Source organism: Grus americana, chromosome 5 (assembly GCF_028858705.1).
Source record: "Grus americana isolate bGruAme1 chromosome 5, bGruAme1.mat, whole genome shotgun sequence".
In the NCBI taxonomy this organism is placed as follows: Eukaryota; Metazoa; Chordata; class Aves; order Gruiformes; family Gruidae; genus Grus; species Grus americana.
This window is the reverse complement of record NC_072856.1, coordinates 21098644-21115363: the sequence shown is the minus strand read 5'-3', so window position 1 is coordinate 21115363 and position 16720 is coordinate 21098644. Positions and strand designations below refer to the sequence as shown.

Below are 16720 nucleotides of genomic sequence, written 5' to 3'. Positions count from 1 at the left end.
ATTACATGTATTTCTAAGACAACCAACATTACAAGCATCATTGCATGGGAACAGATAGATAAAAATCAAATGCATATATTTTGCCTCTTCACACAACTGATTGCAGCTTCACCGTGGTTCACTGTGAGCAAGGTCAGAGTTGAACATACCAGAGAAAGGAACTGGCAGTCTAAGGCCCAAATTATGCCTAGAGATGCTGGCTAGACAACAGGCTGAAAGACACTGTTAATACCCCCCTAAAATTCACAAATAATATAGTCTTCAGTTCCTCACAGCAGCAATAATTGGTCTCAATTTTATCTCATGCAACATTTGTTCACCTGTGCATATCATCATACATTCACTTGCATACAAAATAATATTTTGAGCAGGAACAGGACAGCCAGAACCCCTTGATTCAGCAATTCCATAATGACTACAATCTTCTTGCAAAGGGAAGAAAACAATCCTGTTTCTTACATATTCAGCTGCTCTGACTTTTTCTACAGGCAAACACTACTGTAGAAATATTCCCAACCTCAGTTCTGTCCCACAGACATACACGGCTAAAAACGAATAGGGAGAAGAAAACTTTTCTCTACTGACCTAGGAGACCAGAAGAAAAATCTTCACTTCAGTTGACAGCTGGGACAGTTTATTGGTAGTTGAACTAGATGCTTCTAATTTTTAACTTCTAACATACCTCTAACTGAGCCTTATGGGAAAAAGAAATAATAAGGGGAATGAGCTACTTGGCCAACTCAAAATTCTGTCTGCTTGGCAATTTCTACTGCAGAGATACTTAAAATTAAGTCAAATTATTACACAATAAGACTCTTGACAGACATGCATCTACATCCTTGGACGTTAAAAAACAGATGAACACAGAAAATGTTATCACAGCATATCTCACTACGTTCCGCCCCCAGCTTGAAAGACAGTAAAAGATCACTACCATGGATAATTTTTGATAGGTGCAAAAATCCTGGCTTTTATTACAATGCAGTCTAGAATCACAGTGTTGGTTATAACCATATTTGACTCTATTAACAAGTTTCTGCTAGAGAAAAAAGAGTTGGCAGCAGGCTTTGAGCACATCACTAAGAAATGAGAATTGACATTGATTCTCTCTAAAAACGTGGACAAACAAGCTTGTCTGGCTCATTAGTTTTATCTGTATCACGGAGGTATTTTGATTATTAAAGTTAGTAGGAATGTTTTCAAGGCTACAGAAGTGTTATGCTGTGACTTGCCTAGTGTTATCCTAGAACCCGTCTAATACATTACAGCTAGCTATTTACCTAGTGCTAAAGTGCTACGGCATTTATTTAATTAAATTAATCTTCAAAAATCTCTCTCACCACAGTCACTTTTGTAACCACATGATTAAGAGATTCCCAGCAGAACTGCTAATTCTTATAACATGGTCATATATAACACCATACAATGAACAAAAGGCTTTTTGGGGGGGGGAGCGGGGAATGCAAGCTATTCCAACATCACAATTGCAGCAACCAAACACTTCAGCAGAAGTTTATGTGAAGTCCTATATGCAAACCATAGATCACAAAACCAGAAGGAACTAGGTCCCTCTAAAGTTTCCATTTAGAAAGCATTTTAATAGAGTCAAGTTCAAATTGCTGTTTTATTTTTCCAACTGGTTTAAACTTTGAAATGTTTATTTTTGTCTAGTCTTTTTTTTATTGAGCAAAAGCTTTCTGCAGACCTTCCACAGAACTTTTCAGTAGGTGTAATATCCATAAAAGCTGATCAACTGTTCTGGTTAACATGCAGAACAACATCTGAATTTAAAAAACAAACAGAAGAGAAAACAAAATACCACCATTTAAGGCAGTTATTCTCACTCCCTGGAGACTATATTCTCTCTTTGCAATCAAGAAATCCTATAAAAACAGGTTGAGACTTTTTTTGTTGCTCATAGATGTAATGCTTTCCTCCTATACCCAGTAATCAATTATTTTTAATACCCATGCTAGGTATAGTGTTTGCTTTGATTTGGTTGGTTTGTGCTCTCGTTATTAAAAATTCATGCCTCAGTGCTGGAAATGCAACTGTATTCTATTTGCAAAATTAACTGCAATCAGAGCTGACAGCAGGCCATTTCACCAGCTTGACAAGAGCCTTTTTTATTCTTCCCTTGGCTCACTTCACATTTGACAAGTGACAAGACATCTATAATACAGTAACAAATGCTCCAATTTATTCACCCAACCTAAACAAATGTAGACGGCAGTGGCTGCCTCTGCTAATCTATGCCAGAAAACGCCATGCTATTCCTTTCCCATTTGTCTGTCTGCTAATTAGGCTAGAACAATGCTCCATTGTGGGACTCTTGCCCCAGTTTTATGTATGTGCATGCATCTGCATGTATAGACTCAGTCTATTTACAAGCAACTTTGCAAATCTCTATATTTGTGGGGAAAAAATCAGATAAACTGTAAAAATAGGAAAGCTTGTAGCTGTTCTCTAAAGAACAGAATAGTAAGCACTTTTTGAAAAGAGTGTGTCAGAAGTACTTTGACTGCAGGAAACTCTTACAAGCTGTTTGAGTACTGCTGTCTCAGCACTCTTGATAAACTAAAAAGATTTATCAGAAAAGCAAGGAATTTTGCTAGTTGCTGTAATACAGTGAATTACCTCACAAAGTTTCAGTGTATGGCAAAAAGGGGGTGGGGGGAGGGGGGCAGAATATGGGGTTGGGAGAAAACTTTATTATTCTGTATGGAGTATATGAAAAGAGGTAATGTTGCCATGCTGTTTAATAAGCTTGCCAATATTCAAAACAATTACAACATCTTGCACAAGGGTTTAGCATTAGCTGCTCTTCGCACCACAGGAAAAATGATGTAATGAAACTCACTATGAGAGGTTCAAATCAACAACACTGTGTAAAACCCCATTCCTGCTATTCAGCTTCCACAGAAAATAAAAATATTTATGGAACTGAAACAAACTTTGGTAATACCTAGAAATAAATGGAATTTCTTTTTATATATTCTCCTTGGGTACCTTAACAGAGTCAGTTGCAACATGAACAGTACTACGCATCCCAGTTCAGGTCTTTATTTATCTTCCAGTCTGAGAGGAAGAGAGCATTGCTTCATACTGTGTGATGGCAGTGGGCTGGGAAAAGCTGGCAATGTACTCTCCTACTTGACACTGCAGACTGGGGAGAGCATGCAACACACATCAGGTTTATCAATTTAAAACCGAGAGCTGTGTGCAGTGGGAGCACGCAACCAACAAAATAGAAACAGGAAAAGTTTCTTTGAAAGAATGCCCACGTTCAGACAGGACTTGATTTAATTGAAAGGTAAGCAGGCATAAGAAAAACTAACACTTGTGACAAAGAAAGGAAATACCAGAGCACTCATGTAATTCATAAATTACATCATATCTGTCTGCATGTTACAGTGAAAAGCTATTGTCTACTGTTTTTTCCATTATCTCAGTAGCAGACTTCTAATAGTTATTTTGCCTGAACAAGGAAAAACCCTACGATTCAGAGTTTTGACACATTCATACAGCCACTAAAAAACCACCACAAACAGAATATTAATTAAACTGTACAGTGGTAAGATCATTGGCACAGAACAGCTGACTAAGACAAAAGTAACGTATCTTCCAGAGAAAGCTGTTGCAACACAGAAGTCATAGTTACCCTACTCTAATTTAGGACTGAGCTTCTGTGAGACACCTTAAGTTTGTACATACCCAGTACTACACTTGCGAGCACAAAGCTTTGTGAAGTTACTACTGAGAGAGGAGTAGATGATAACTTTTATGAAGACTTACTCAAAATAGCATTAGTATAACAGTCATAACTGCATTGGTAGTAACCAGAATCAAAGATCAGCACAATTGTTTAGCTATTGCTGTACCAAGCAAAGAATCTGCCTTTATACAGAGGTTTCATCCAAAGACCTCAAAGCACTTGAACAACTACCCCCCACACTCTGAGGTCTGTCTATAGTGCTTTAAAGAAAACGAAGAGAAAGTTGGAAATGTTAAGTGGTGAATCTTAATGTTAGCTTACAGATACCATAGTCCCAGCTTCTACTTTTTATTAACTAAAAAAAAATGAACATCCCTTCACACAGAATTCTTAGTAACAGTTCATCACAAGCCATAGGAAAAAGGATGGGCCAAGAAAAAGTCTGTCAGAAATCCCCACTGCTAGAAAAAGGGTACAGTCTTTGGATTCTGGTATTTCCTTGCAAAGCATGGCTTTAAAGTTTAAATAAACCTATTCTCCGCTGAAGATATACAACCCTGTTGAATCAGAGTAAGGAATCACTGACTTTAGAAGTGACAGCCATTTTACCACCTAGTTTCTGCTAAGCAGAGTTTTTGGCAGTGACACCTTCAAATATACACAGACAATGATGAAAAATTCATTTCAACCCAACAAGACAAATAATTAATTATTTAAAAAAAAATACTGAAGAGAAATACAACAGTTTTTCTACAATCCCACTTCTGTTGGCTTCTAATTGCAGACATTTCCCACTCACCAAGAAACCTTGAACGTGTTAGTTCTCTGCACTGCTGTCCTCCTTTACACAAATAGAAATAAATACTTTACATCCACTGGCCCTCTTTGAGGCTGATGATAGCAGTGTAATGCTTTGAAGTTTAAGCGTTATTTATCATGTTTCAAGTATGATGGAGCCACAAAAAATTCAATTCTGAGCTAATACAATCATCTGTCAAGGGGTAAACATCATGGACAAAAGTAATAAAAACCTGTGTATTAGGGTTTGCAAATCTAGGGAGTGTCTCATCCTCACTGTTGTTACACTGATGCAGTAAAATACAGCTTGTCCACCCAATATTTGAAGAGGCAGTCAAGATACAGCAGCCTAACCAGTTATCACTGGGTCTTAGAAACTTTCCATGTGTGTGCACCCAGCCCATGGTGAACGCAAGATAACAAAGTTTACACGTAAATCTTTTCAGTGCAGACCCAGGGTGTGGTTCTCCTGCAGCATAAAACCTGAAAAGTGAGAGCATAGCTTTTTCCTTTACACACACCCCCACACCACACACCCCCACCCACAAAAAAAAATACCTAACACACACAAAATGAGCTAGTTACCATCTCTAACTAGACAGTGTTTCAGAGTCCTGGAAAGTAGTCATCAATCTGAAACATGCACCAAAGCCTGCAAAGAGAGTTTCATGCACTAGCCCAGCAAAACCACTGACAACACAGCCAGAAGATGATATGGCGGACCTTCCAGAATGCTCCTCACTCCCTCCAGGTTTCTTCCTTACAGCATGTTTCCAATGGCGTTTATCCAGATGCAATTATAAGCAAGGCCATTTCCATATGAGGTTATTTCACTTTGTTGCTACACAAATGTCTCCCCATTTAGGAGGGTAAAAGTTGCTATGAATAGAAAGTAATCTAATCTTTTCATACAGATCAAATAAAATCATAAACATAACATACTAACAAAAGCAAGGGGAAAACAAACTCAAAATAAACAAGAACTACACATGAATGAAAGAAAAAAACACTCATGAAATTATAATGAAACAGAGTAGAAATAGAAGAGGTAGCCTCTAAACTTCCTAGATTGTCAAGTATCCATTGTTGGACAGTTTTACAACCCTTTCTGGTGTATTGCAAATGTATCTCAGTGAAATATAGTTCCACATAATACTATTTCTTGCCGAGTAAATAACAACCCCATTGTTTTAGTGCTAAAGAATCCATAGGATGTGTTTGGAGTAAGTAGTATTACACGGGTCCAGATGCAGTGACTGAAATGCTGTTTCTTCATTCAACCCACTGCATCTCATATCTCATTCTCATAGCCTGGAACCTGGATAATTCTCCACTTTGCAGGAACCACAATAGAATACTTGTACATTTGATCTATTACCCAAACTTTCCCTCTCATCTGGTGCAAGACACCCACAGGTCCTTCCAGTAGATCATCTGCTGGCTGGAGGGAAGACACCACTATTATCAGGGAACTCATGTGGCTGCAGGCATTAAGGGAGATGCTAATTACACATATCCCTCCTTCAGAGAAAGATCACAGTAATCTTTAAGAAGCCCCATCTCAGTCTAACAAAAGAAAAACATGAGGTCAACAATTCCTTGATAAGCAAAGGAAGCATGCTACACTTTTGGGAGTGCAGTAGGGAGAGGGGCAATGAGGAAAAAGTCCTCCAGAACTTCTGGATAACATCTCTCTATGGTAGTCAGACACCAGGCACAGGACAGAAAACACCTATGAAGTCAAAGTGTCTTGCAACTAAAAGATCCTGGTTTTCCACAGTTGCATTTCAAACATAGAGTGGGCAAGGGGGAGAGACAGGTATGCAGGCAGCTGTTCTAGGAAATAAGGGAAAATAGAGTTTTCCTTTTGTTTATTTTCCTCATGACAAACAGATTAGGACATGAGCGCTCCTTCCCAATACAGCCCCAAAGCAATGCTAGAATATAATCAGAGTTTATCTACTGATATGCAGGATTTCTCTTCCAGCATCTTCCAAGTGCTGACAGTTATTTTAGATTATTCACACAATGCCACCAGAAGCTTTCTCAGGTATTTCAAAGAGCTGGTTTACAGCAATTATCCCAAATAACAAATGTCTCCCTAAGACTTCCCTTTCTGAAGAGGCTGTTCATCTATAATTAGCAGTTGACCTACTTAATCAGAAAGTGTGGATTCGTCCATACTCTTTCTCCTTATTAATCAGGAAGACCTGTTAGCAAAGGGAGCTGCTTCTCTGGCGGTTAAATCGCAGAAGAAAAACTTTACAATGGGGGAATTTGTCTGCCTGCTTGTCTTGCTTGGAGGCTTGGTTGCTCAAATAAGCTGATGATTGCTCAGCCAAGGAACCGTAGACACAAACACACACATGGGAGATGAGAAGGAAGTACCTTAATATTTCTTCCGTCAGTACTCTTCTATCTCTTGCATAAAAAACAGTATGAGCCCTGCAGTATTAGCCAGCTGGTTCCAAAACCACCATTTTCCGTTTTGCATTGTGAAGAATGGCAAGGACAAGTAAGACACTGGGAATATTACCCAACTGTAACGAACTGCCTCAACAACAGGATCAAAGATAAATAAGGGAACTCCAAACGCCTGAAGCTAGTGACATCTTCTCCAATTATGAAATTTTTTTTTCTGATTTTCATTTAACACAGAATTTCCTAGTTCATTTGAGAAACTACAGCTCTCTTACCTTCCCAGTAGAAAACCTACAGCTCCTACCACCATATATGACTGACTCAACAGCCAAAGCTCTCCCACTTTCAAGCAAATAACAGTTGTCTTCAAGTGGAGAAATGCATCTCTGGTGAGTTGAGGTCAACACGACATATGCCTCAAATGACCACTTACATTCTGAAATACCAGGGACAAAATTACTACAAAAGCAGCTGGCTAGCTAAACATCCAGACTGAGATATCTTAAAGGAACCAGATTTCTAGAAAGTATCCATCACACATTTGGAGGGTGTTGGTGGAACACAAGAGGGAAGAAATTCTCCTTGTTACTGCTTTAAAACAACTAACCTCCTGCTGCTGATTAGCTAAAATAAGGTTCTGAAAATGAGTAACTTTTTTAGTTTGGCCCATATTATGTTTAAAGCTAAAGATATGGCAGTGGCTCTTACGCTGGCTTTAAGGAATGCTCACACTGACATAAAATAAGTTTAATTTCCACATCTCAAGTGGCTTAAAGCTTCTGTAAGGGTAAATTTGCTGGGGTAAAGAAGCCAGCAACATAACTGAGAATTCAGGTACCTGTTTCAGTGTCAAACCTGCCAGCTACATCAGCAGGCCATTCACAGATAACTTGTGAACGTCAAATCAGCCAGCTACATCAGCAGGCAATTCACAGGTAACTTGTGACATGCAAACACCAAAGTTCCTATACTTGCGCATTTATAGCACACACTAAGTGTGTGTGTACGTATATATAAAACATTCATACCCTAACTCCCAAGCCAATTTACCTCAAGACAATAAAGCTGATCCTGCTTCGTTCTAGATGATTAAGGTATTTAAAATATAAAATAACAACAACAATAACTTTAGATTTATTAAAGGGCATAAAAAAATATCCAGAGAGGATCTTGGATGCAATCCTTGGTCCCAGGGAAACTTACAGAAGGTTTCCTGTGATCTCAGTAGTGCCGAGTTTTTCACTACTGTCATGAAATGGACAAATCACATTTCAGTGTACTTTACTCAACTTATCAACTTACCTCTAGAATTATCTCTAGCTTAAGAATGAGAAATTTAAACTTGAAAAGATCCTTTAAAAATCTCACGTTTATGTATAAATATATATTCCTCCCAAGACGAGGAAACTAGAAAGAACCAAAAGTCACAGAAGAAAAAATATGTGTTAACAACCAAAAAGTATCATTTATCCATGTAGGGGACCAAGCAGACACTTGCTATTGTACCAGAGGATTTTCTGTATCTGTATTCAGGTGCAGTATCTAATAGGTCCTGCTCTTTAGATGGATGCAAATACCCTAATTTCCTTTATTTCTGCTCCACACTTTCCCCTCTGTCAAATCTTAAAGCAAGTCACTAGTAGGAGTAAATGTAATCTCAGACATTTATCCTTAACATATTAACCAGCTGAACTTTTTTTTTACACAGCCTTTAGGAAGGGACCCCTGATAGAAGTAATCTATTACTGAGCATTGCAAGTATAGCATCAAGTTCGCACAGCTGTCCACCGTACATAGGTATTTAATTTTTCCTAGTTCAGTAATAATGCCAAGGTAAGCAGAAGCTAAGGTACCATTACTATATTGTTGCTTTTGCAGCTAAATTCCTTGTCTTCGGTTATTGCAGATAATCCTTTATGTTTTTATAGCCCTTGCTGGAGATGGTTGTGCTCAGTCTACTAAGAATCACAGACTATCTGGAGTTGGAACAGACCCATAAGGATCGAGTCCAAATCCCTGTTCCTTGCAGGACTACTTAAAACTAAACCTGATGACTAAGAGCATCATCCAGATGCTCCTTGACTTAGATCTATAAGGAGCAATGCTCAGTGTATTAAAGGAACATACTTTAGTTGGCACTGTCCCTTAGTTCCAGGCATCGCTCCTTTGTGCAAGCTTCAAAATACCAAGAGCATTTCTCTGAGAGTATGGCAAACTGGGAGGTCATGGACAGAGAAGGAATATCTCATATATGTGAACATCAAGCCCTTATTAGTGTTAAAGATCAGAGCCTGGAATTAGCACTAGCAGATAGGAAAGGGAACAGACTCATCATCTTTCCCAACACAAAGTGAAAGAATATAAATCAGTGTAAAATTAAATTTCCAAGAGATTTCAGTGTAAATAATGCCTACAGAAATGCTTTGTTTGGGTTTGTGGATTTTTTTTGGAAGCAAGCACAAAAAGATTCTTCTTAATGGAAACTTAAATGTGGCTGGAGAGGAATTTACATATAACAAATGAGTATAACACAATATTTGATTTATTAAAAGTACATCTGCCACAGGTCACACAGGAAACAGAGAAAGCACCCAGCACAAAATGAGCAGATAAAATATCGTCAGGGAACTTCCCTCATATTAGAGAGTAAAATACATCATGCAAAATTAATAGGAAGACTTTATAGAAATTAATAGCTTCCCCTCCAAACTCCAGAGAAGATAAAGAAAACTGAGCTATTGTTTGGACAATTGTCATGGGTTAACCCCGGTGGGGAGCTCAGCTCCACCCAGCTGCCCGCCCACTCCCTGCAGTGGCATGGGGGAGAGAATGGGAAGGGTAAAAGTGAGAAAACTCATGGGTTGAGATAAAAAAAGTTCAATAGGTAAAGCAAAAGCTGTATGCACAAGCAAAGCAACATGTGGAATTTATTCACTACTTCCATCGGCAGGCAGGTGTTCAGCTGATTCCAGGAAAGCAGGGCTCCATCATGCATAATGGTTACTTGGGAAGTCAAATGCCCTAACTCCAAACACCCCGTCTTCCTCCTTTACCCCAGCTTTTATTGCTAAGTGCGATGCTGTATGGTATGGAATATCCCTTTGGCCAGTTGGGGTTAGCTGTCCCAGCTGTGTTCCCTCCTGATTTCTTGTGCACCCCCAGCCTACTCACTGGCATGGCAGGGTGAGAAACAGAGAACCCTTGACACTGTGCAAGCACTGCTCAGCACTAGTGTCATGGTTTAACCCGGCTGGCAGCTAAAACAGCCACACAACCATTCACTCATATCCCCTTCCCAGTGGGACAGAGGAGAGAATCAAAGATTAAGAAAAAAAAATAAAACTCATGGGTTGAGATAAAGACAATTTAATAGGACAGAAAAGGATGATGATGATGATGATGATAATACACAGAACAAGTGATGAACAGCACAATTTCTCACCACCCAGAGCCGATGCTCAGCTAGTCCCCGAATACTACTTCCTGGCCAAGCTTCCAGCTATATACAGAGCATGACGTCATATGGTATGGAATAGCCCTTTGGGTCAGCTGTCCTGTCTGTGTTACCTCCCACCTTCTTGCGAAAATTAACTCTATCCCAGCTGAAAACCAGACACCCCGGCCAAGTGAAACTGCTGCAATAAAGTCACATAACGAGTAAAATTCTGCCACTTCTACTGAAATATTTTATCTATACACTGCAGCAAATCCTTACACATTTAATGAGAAACAAAAATAAAACTGGAATTTTATTTTTTTAAAACCTTGAGGTATGCAGCTTCTGGAACTAATCTGGACTAATTCTGACAACTTACAGGGAAATATATTCACTTCTAAGAAAAAAGATGAGGCTTTTGACATTCTTTTAGAAGGCCTGCAGCAATAGCTGTATGCCAGCAACACTGAATACAGCAGAAAGAAATTATATATTTTCCAGAATCAGAAGAGAAACAGGCTACTGAATGATGTTTACAGAAACCGGCTCAATCTTGGAAGGATGCATACAGATAGCTGTTGCACAAGACACTGGGATTAGGGTTTAATCACAATCAGCTGACAAGATATACAACAAATCTATAGACTTGCTTGAATGTGATTAAACTAAACCACATGGTCAAGTCAAAAAGGGAAGGAAAAAGCAGGGGTAGTTATCCAACATTTTGAGACTGCACCTACGCCTAGCAGAGCAAAGTAAACCTGCTCCATGAAAGCAGAACACGATGGAAAGACCCTGGCTTCATTTTGCCTGGAAATATTCACATTAAGTGGTGCGAATTATACCAAAAGTATAGCTGTAGTCAGAAACAGATAAATCCATGTCATTCACTGTGCACTAAGGAAAGCAAGAATGAGAAGCATGAGGAAGGTGAAGCTGTTCAAAGGAGATGACATACAGCTATCACCTGAAGACTCTGCCCTGCAAGGTATGAAATGGTTCAGATAGTTTGCTGCAGGAGACAGGACATGAGCTATTCATACTCAGAACACTTCTAACTCTACTAGCCCAACAACAGAACTCGTTAAATCCTAGGGAGGGAACCTCAGGACAGAAGGAGAAGGAACAGCTTCCTGAAAGGAGCCCTCACAAACAAAAGACTCATGAATCAAAATAATTCTGTTCGTAAAGAAGATATATGGGAGGGAGGGAGGGAGGGAGGGAGGGAGGGAGGGAAGGAAGGAAGGAAGGAAGGAAGGAAGGAAGGAAGGAAGGAAGGAAGGAAGGAAGGAAGGAAGGAAGGAAGGAAGGAAGGAAGGGAGGGAGGGAGGGAAGGAAGGAAAGCCTCAGGAGAGCCCTAAGTCATCAAAATGACTGAAAGAAGGTCCCCAAGCTTTTGAAATTTCCACACTTCTGCTCTGCTTTCTAAACTGGCCCATTTGCTTCTCTGCTGCTGATCAAACCAAACTTTGCTTCCCTGAAAATATGCACAGAATACACATAAGTTTTACTTTGGTCTTAAGACTTTGATTATTTGCATCAGAAAGCATCTAAAGCAACAAACTGAAGATTAACTAAAGCAGACTTACAATTTTATGACTGCATGAATAATGAGCTAATTAGGCAGAACTACACATCCCTTTTTAATGACTGCAACCAAACCTTTGTTCCTTCCACAAACATTCATGCCATTGCTCAAACAGGCTTAGAGAAGACTTTCAAACAAACAAAAAAAAAAGGCAAATTAAGAAAACAAACAAAAAACCCCACCCACAAATCAAGAAGCCATCTGGTCCAAGACCTGAAGCACCATTTTGAAACACAAAATTTTAGAGGTCAGTTATCCCTGGAAGTTATGAGGTACTAAGTATTACTACTGACTAGGCCACCCTCCACAGGCACTTCAGACTACAGCCATCAGGCTCTGATGGGCATTATAAACTGTGACTTCATTTATCTTCTACACAGGCAAAATTGGGTTCAGATACCTATCTAAAATCGTGTACTTGGACACATCCACCAAGACAGTAGTGGTCCAACACAACTAGCTTAATTCCAAAGAGCATAGCTTGAATGCTCACTTTGCTAAGAATACATGGTCAGGTGCAGCTGATTTACTTTCTCAACTTACGACCCCTGTGCTTGTTGATATGGGAACTTCAAACAAGTCCGGAGCATTTTCATAGCCAACAGAGGAAAAGAGACTTAATATCACACATCTGGAGGGAAGCAACACAAAACAGACACCTGCACAAAACAAGTACACATTCCCAGAGAGGAACTTACACTTGATGCCAGGTACAATGTATCCATATATTTACTATCCATTATTAGTGATGGATATCTACTATAGAGCTAATTTTTTTTAATGTATTCAGAGTAACTGTTTAGAATCAGAGAAAGAAAGAATCAATCAACACCGAAAGCCAAAACAACAGAATAATGAGCTATTCTTTTAGCACAGACACAGTACTTATGTCTTCAGCATATTGACAGTTATATGTTTAGAAAAAAGTCTAAAAATCCAGAATTTTGGAGTTTCAATGCATACAGACATAACCCACAGCAAAGCAAATAGAGACACAGCCTGTCCTTGAATTCATGTTTTCTTAATTACCTAGGCCCATTACTATTCAACACTCTTTGTAAAGAGCTGCAGAGCTCTCATACCTGAACATTACCAATATATATATTCTTCAAAAACCAGGAGAGCTGAAATTGCCTAAGAGCCTCAAGGCTTTTCTGCATAAGAATAATTTCTGACAGAGATACACAGTAACATGATATAGTTATATCTGCACCAGTAAACTCCCCATGCAGACAGAGATTTTGAGAACAGAATGCTTTTTCATCCTGTAGACAAATCCTCAGTAGCATTTGCATAATTCACTTAAAACTCTAATGTCAAAGAAGCCAATATGCCCAAGTGACTTTGTACTTTTCGCACTTTTGCCAAAGCCAATAGGGAACAAAATGGAGAGGTGGTCAACACTGTTGCATCTCTACCTCCTGATATAACTTTACTACAAAGGACTCATGCAGAGAACAAAAAGTCAGTTCCTTGCAACCACGGAGTTTATTAATAAGAGGGAAAGAGAAGCACATTGATGTTGGCATAAGGCAGACAGGACAACAAAAGATGTGGAGCTTGGGAAAGAAATAATCCATAAAACTGAACCAAAATACCATATTCTTATGCAAAACCAGATTTCCTTTTCCCATCCCACCTTTTTGCCCTCCTTTGACAGATTGTCTGGCCTGACAATGGCAAGGTGAAAGCACAGTATAAGCAGTCACTCCTGCTTGTGCTATCCGCCAAAATGCCAAAAGCAGTCTGACCTTCATTCCCACTGCCAGAAACATGAGGTCAATATGAACGTCTGAAAAGGTTGTCCTGCTCATTCAGCAATGTTTTTTTAAAAGCTGTGAAAGGGAAACTTTCCAAAGCTGGAAGGAGGCAAGAGAAACATCTTTCAGCAGCTGCAAGAACTACCTTATAAGCCTTTCAGTTGCAGCAGGATGAGCTAATAAAGCTGGCCCTTAAACCCTGGAGGTTCAGTGTTCAAATTCTGCTTCAAGTTCACAAATGAAAAGAATCTATTATACTTGCTTTAGTACTCAGAGGAATCAAGCCACATCAGAAAATGACTATACTCTTTGACTAGACTCATTGAAAATGCATCGGAGACAGGCTCCAGAGTGTCCTTTAGTCTGTTGGCAGAACATTCTCCAAAATCTTGCCTCCTAGGGTCCTACCACCATATCAGTGTTAACTGCCTGCTTTTTAAAGATGTATCTTTAAAAGAGGCTTTCTGATCAATAATAAAACCAAGCTTTTAAAGTATATCACTAGACTCATTCAACTTATGGATAGGAAATATGCATCTAGTTATACTTTTCAAGCTATTATTCTCTAAACAACATTCTACTGGTAATATACAAGCCTCTCCTATTTCTCAGTGACATGGAACAGCCACCTAGAACATTATTCTTCTCTAGCTCAGTTATCTCAAGCAACAAACTTTATAAGCCTCTTCACACAAAGCCTTGCCTCACTTTTTAAAATTAATGTCCAAAAAACACAAACTAGACCCAGGAAGAAAAATTTCCAGTATAATTTTCTTATAAATCCTTCCCTCAAGGAAGGATATTTTTAGTTTAAATCTTAATTTTGAATTTTTCTGTACATATTATCTCATTATAAAACTAACTGAAGCAGGGCCAACTCACTGAGTTATCTCTAAAGTAGTACATGGGTACATGGACGTGTCCTTGAACATATTTTTGGCACATTTGTGTGCAGAACATGTCCAAGCATACATTGCTAACTTTGAGATGCAACTAGAAGGCAACAACTCAGCCGCCACTGGACAATGAATGGGAGTGAGCAGAAGTCTGTCCACGGTTCATTGTCCAAATGGAAAGATGTCCTACGATAGCTTACTTCTAATAAAATTATTCTGCAATGGGCTCCACATAAAACTTCATTCCAACAGAGAACTGGCAACACAAAATGAAGTCGAAATACACAAAATACTGTTAAAATTCTCTCATTTCTGATGCAAAGAATTACTTTAGTTCATAAAAATAGTTGTCTTTGGTGGCCTGGCAGGAGGTTTGGGTGCAAAATTTCTGCCTTCTTCATCAGGACAAGAGTGTCATTTCAGTGTGTCACGCAGTTCCTCTCAATTCACTTCTTCAAGACTCAACTTTTAAGTGTCAAACCCAAACCAAGTCAACACTGTCACTGTAGAAAAGAAAAGGTCCTACCTGATTTGCATGTCCTGCCATCGTCTTCTAGCTGCACACCAGTGGGACAGGCACAGCTGTAGAAGGGGTCTCTTGGAGACAGCAGACACAGATGGGAGCAACCACCATTGTTTTCTTCACATGGAGTGTGAACTTCAAGAAACCAAACAGATTTATTTTCATTTTTCTAGAACCCCTAAAGCCCTCTTTTCTCCACAAGGAAGAAATTATAGATCCCAAATGACTGGAACAAGTGTTAGTGCTAAAAGACAGAGGAACCACAAAATAAAGTGTTTGATTTCCCCCCTCCACAGCATCTTATTTCTAGGGGCACCTAAATTGAGATGCATGCAAAAGCTGATTTTGAAAGAGCTGACAGCTCAGTACATTCTCACTATACAGTTCTTTCAGTGTTTCTGAAGTTGAACACATTAAGAGCTTTGGACATCAGTTACTTTGTGGATCCTGGGTCTGCTAAGCATCATGAAAATGAAAAACAGAGCTTGGAGGGTGGTGATCGGGGGCTGGGTGGCCAGTTCTATGAAAGAAGAAAAAACATAACAATTTGTACAATTCCCACATTACAGTAGTATTGCATGTTGGAAATTTTTTTCCTAATGCAAAGTTTTCACAGCAAGACATATCCCTGAATCACCAGGAAATCCAGAGGAGCAACATATAACGTCAGCAATTTTGAAAACATTAAAAAATAATAACTGGGGGTGGGGGGGACAGGGGATGGACACAGGATGGGGATGGACACACAACAACTGCACACACCTATCTCATTTAAATGGGGAAAAAATGGCAGCAAGAGATGAAACTGTAACCATATATAATTATGGAGAATATTGCCAGCTATTAAAAAAAAATAAAATATTGCAAGTTGTGCAAGATCCCTCCAAAATCATAGTTTGAATATGGATCTGAATTGCTTTTATATAAAAACACAACATTTCCAGCTAGTTTGGCTTGTGTTACTTCCACTGACAGTCACAAAGAGGAAAAAAAGGGAGAAGAAGGAATCCAACCCTGATCTTAATGAAGTCAATGGCATGTGAGCTATTTTCAGCATATGCTGTTTCCCTATGCAACATATTTTCTTTGTGACTGACCCAGAAATGCTATGACCCAAGGCTGGGACATTCCCTGAGCTAAAAGCAATGACAAGAATTCAGCATAGACAAACTCTTATCTGGAGCTGTGAGATACACCAGGGTGCTGTGCATACCCAACATCCTCAATGAAAAACTGCACATGTTCCATCATCAAGATGATCTCCAAACTCCTTCTGCTTACTTTCAACCCTGTTTACTGACATGCGATAAACTTTACTGGAATAACAAACATTATCTTTAGAGAAGCAGACTTTACAGTTGGCATAAATAAAGAAGCCAATCCAAATGGCAAGAGTATGACCCTTAGGAAAGGGATGATTCTTCCAATAGCTACTCAATTATATATATTTCCACACCATTGCTTTTAAGTCCCATTCTCGCAATCCTAAAAAAAACCCCTAGACCAACCGTCACATGGAATTGCATGCATATACAAAATATACACAGCCTCACTCAGTTCTCAATTCTCTACACCTGCCTTCC

The 16720-nt window shown here is 39.1% G+C and overlaps 1 protein-coding gene across 5 annotated transcripts in view; it reads right to left on the bottom strand.

The window, feature by feature from the left end:
• LRP5 (LDL receptor related protein 5) overlaps positions 1–16720 on the bottom strand; it is a 254917-nt gene that overhangs the window by 108049 nt on the left and 130148 nt on the right. For all 5 annotated transcript variants that reach the window (XM_054826766.1, XM_054826769.1, XM_054826770.1 and 2 more), the window contains one exon: positions 15141–15272. In XM_054826766.1, coding sequence (XP_054682741.1) covers positions 15141–15272 — 132 coding nt within the window. The remainder of the gene's footprint in view (positions 1–15140; positions 15273–16720) is intronic.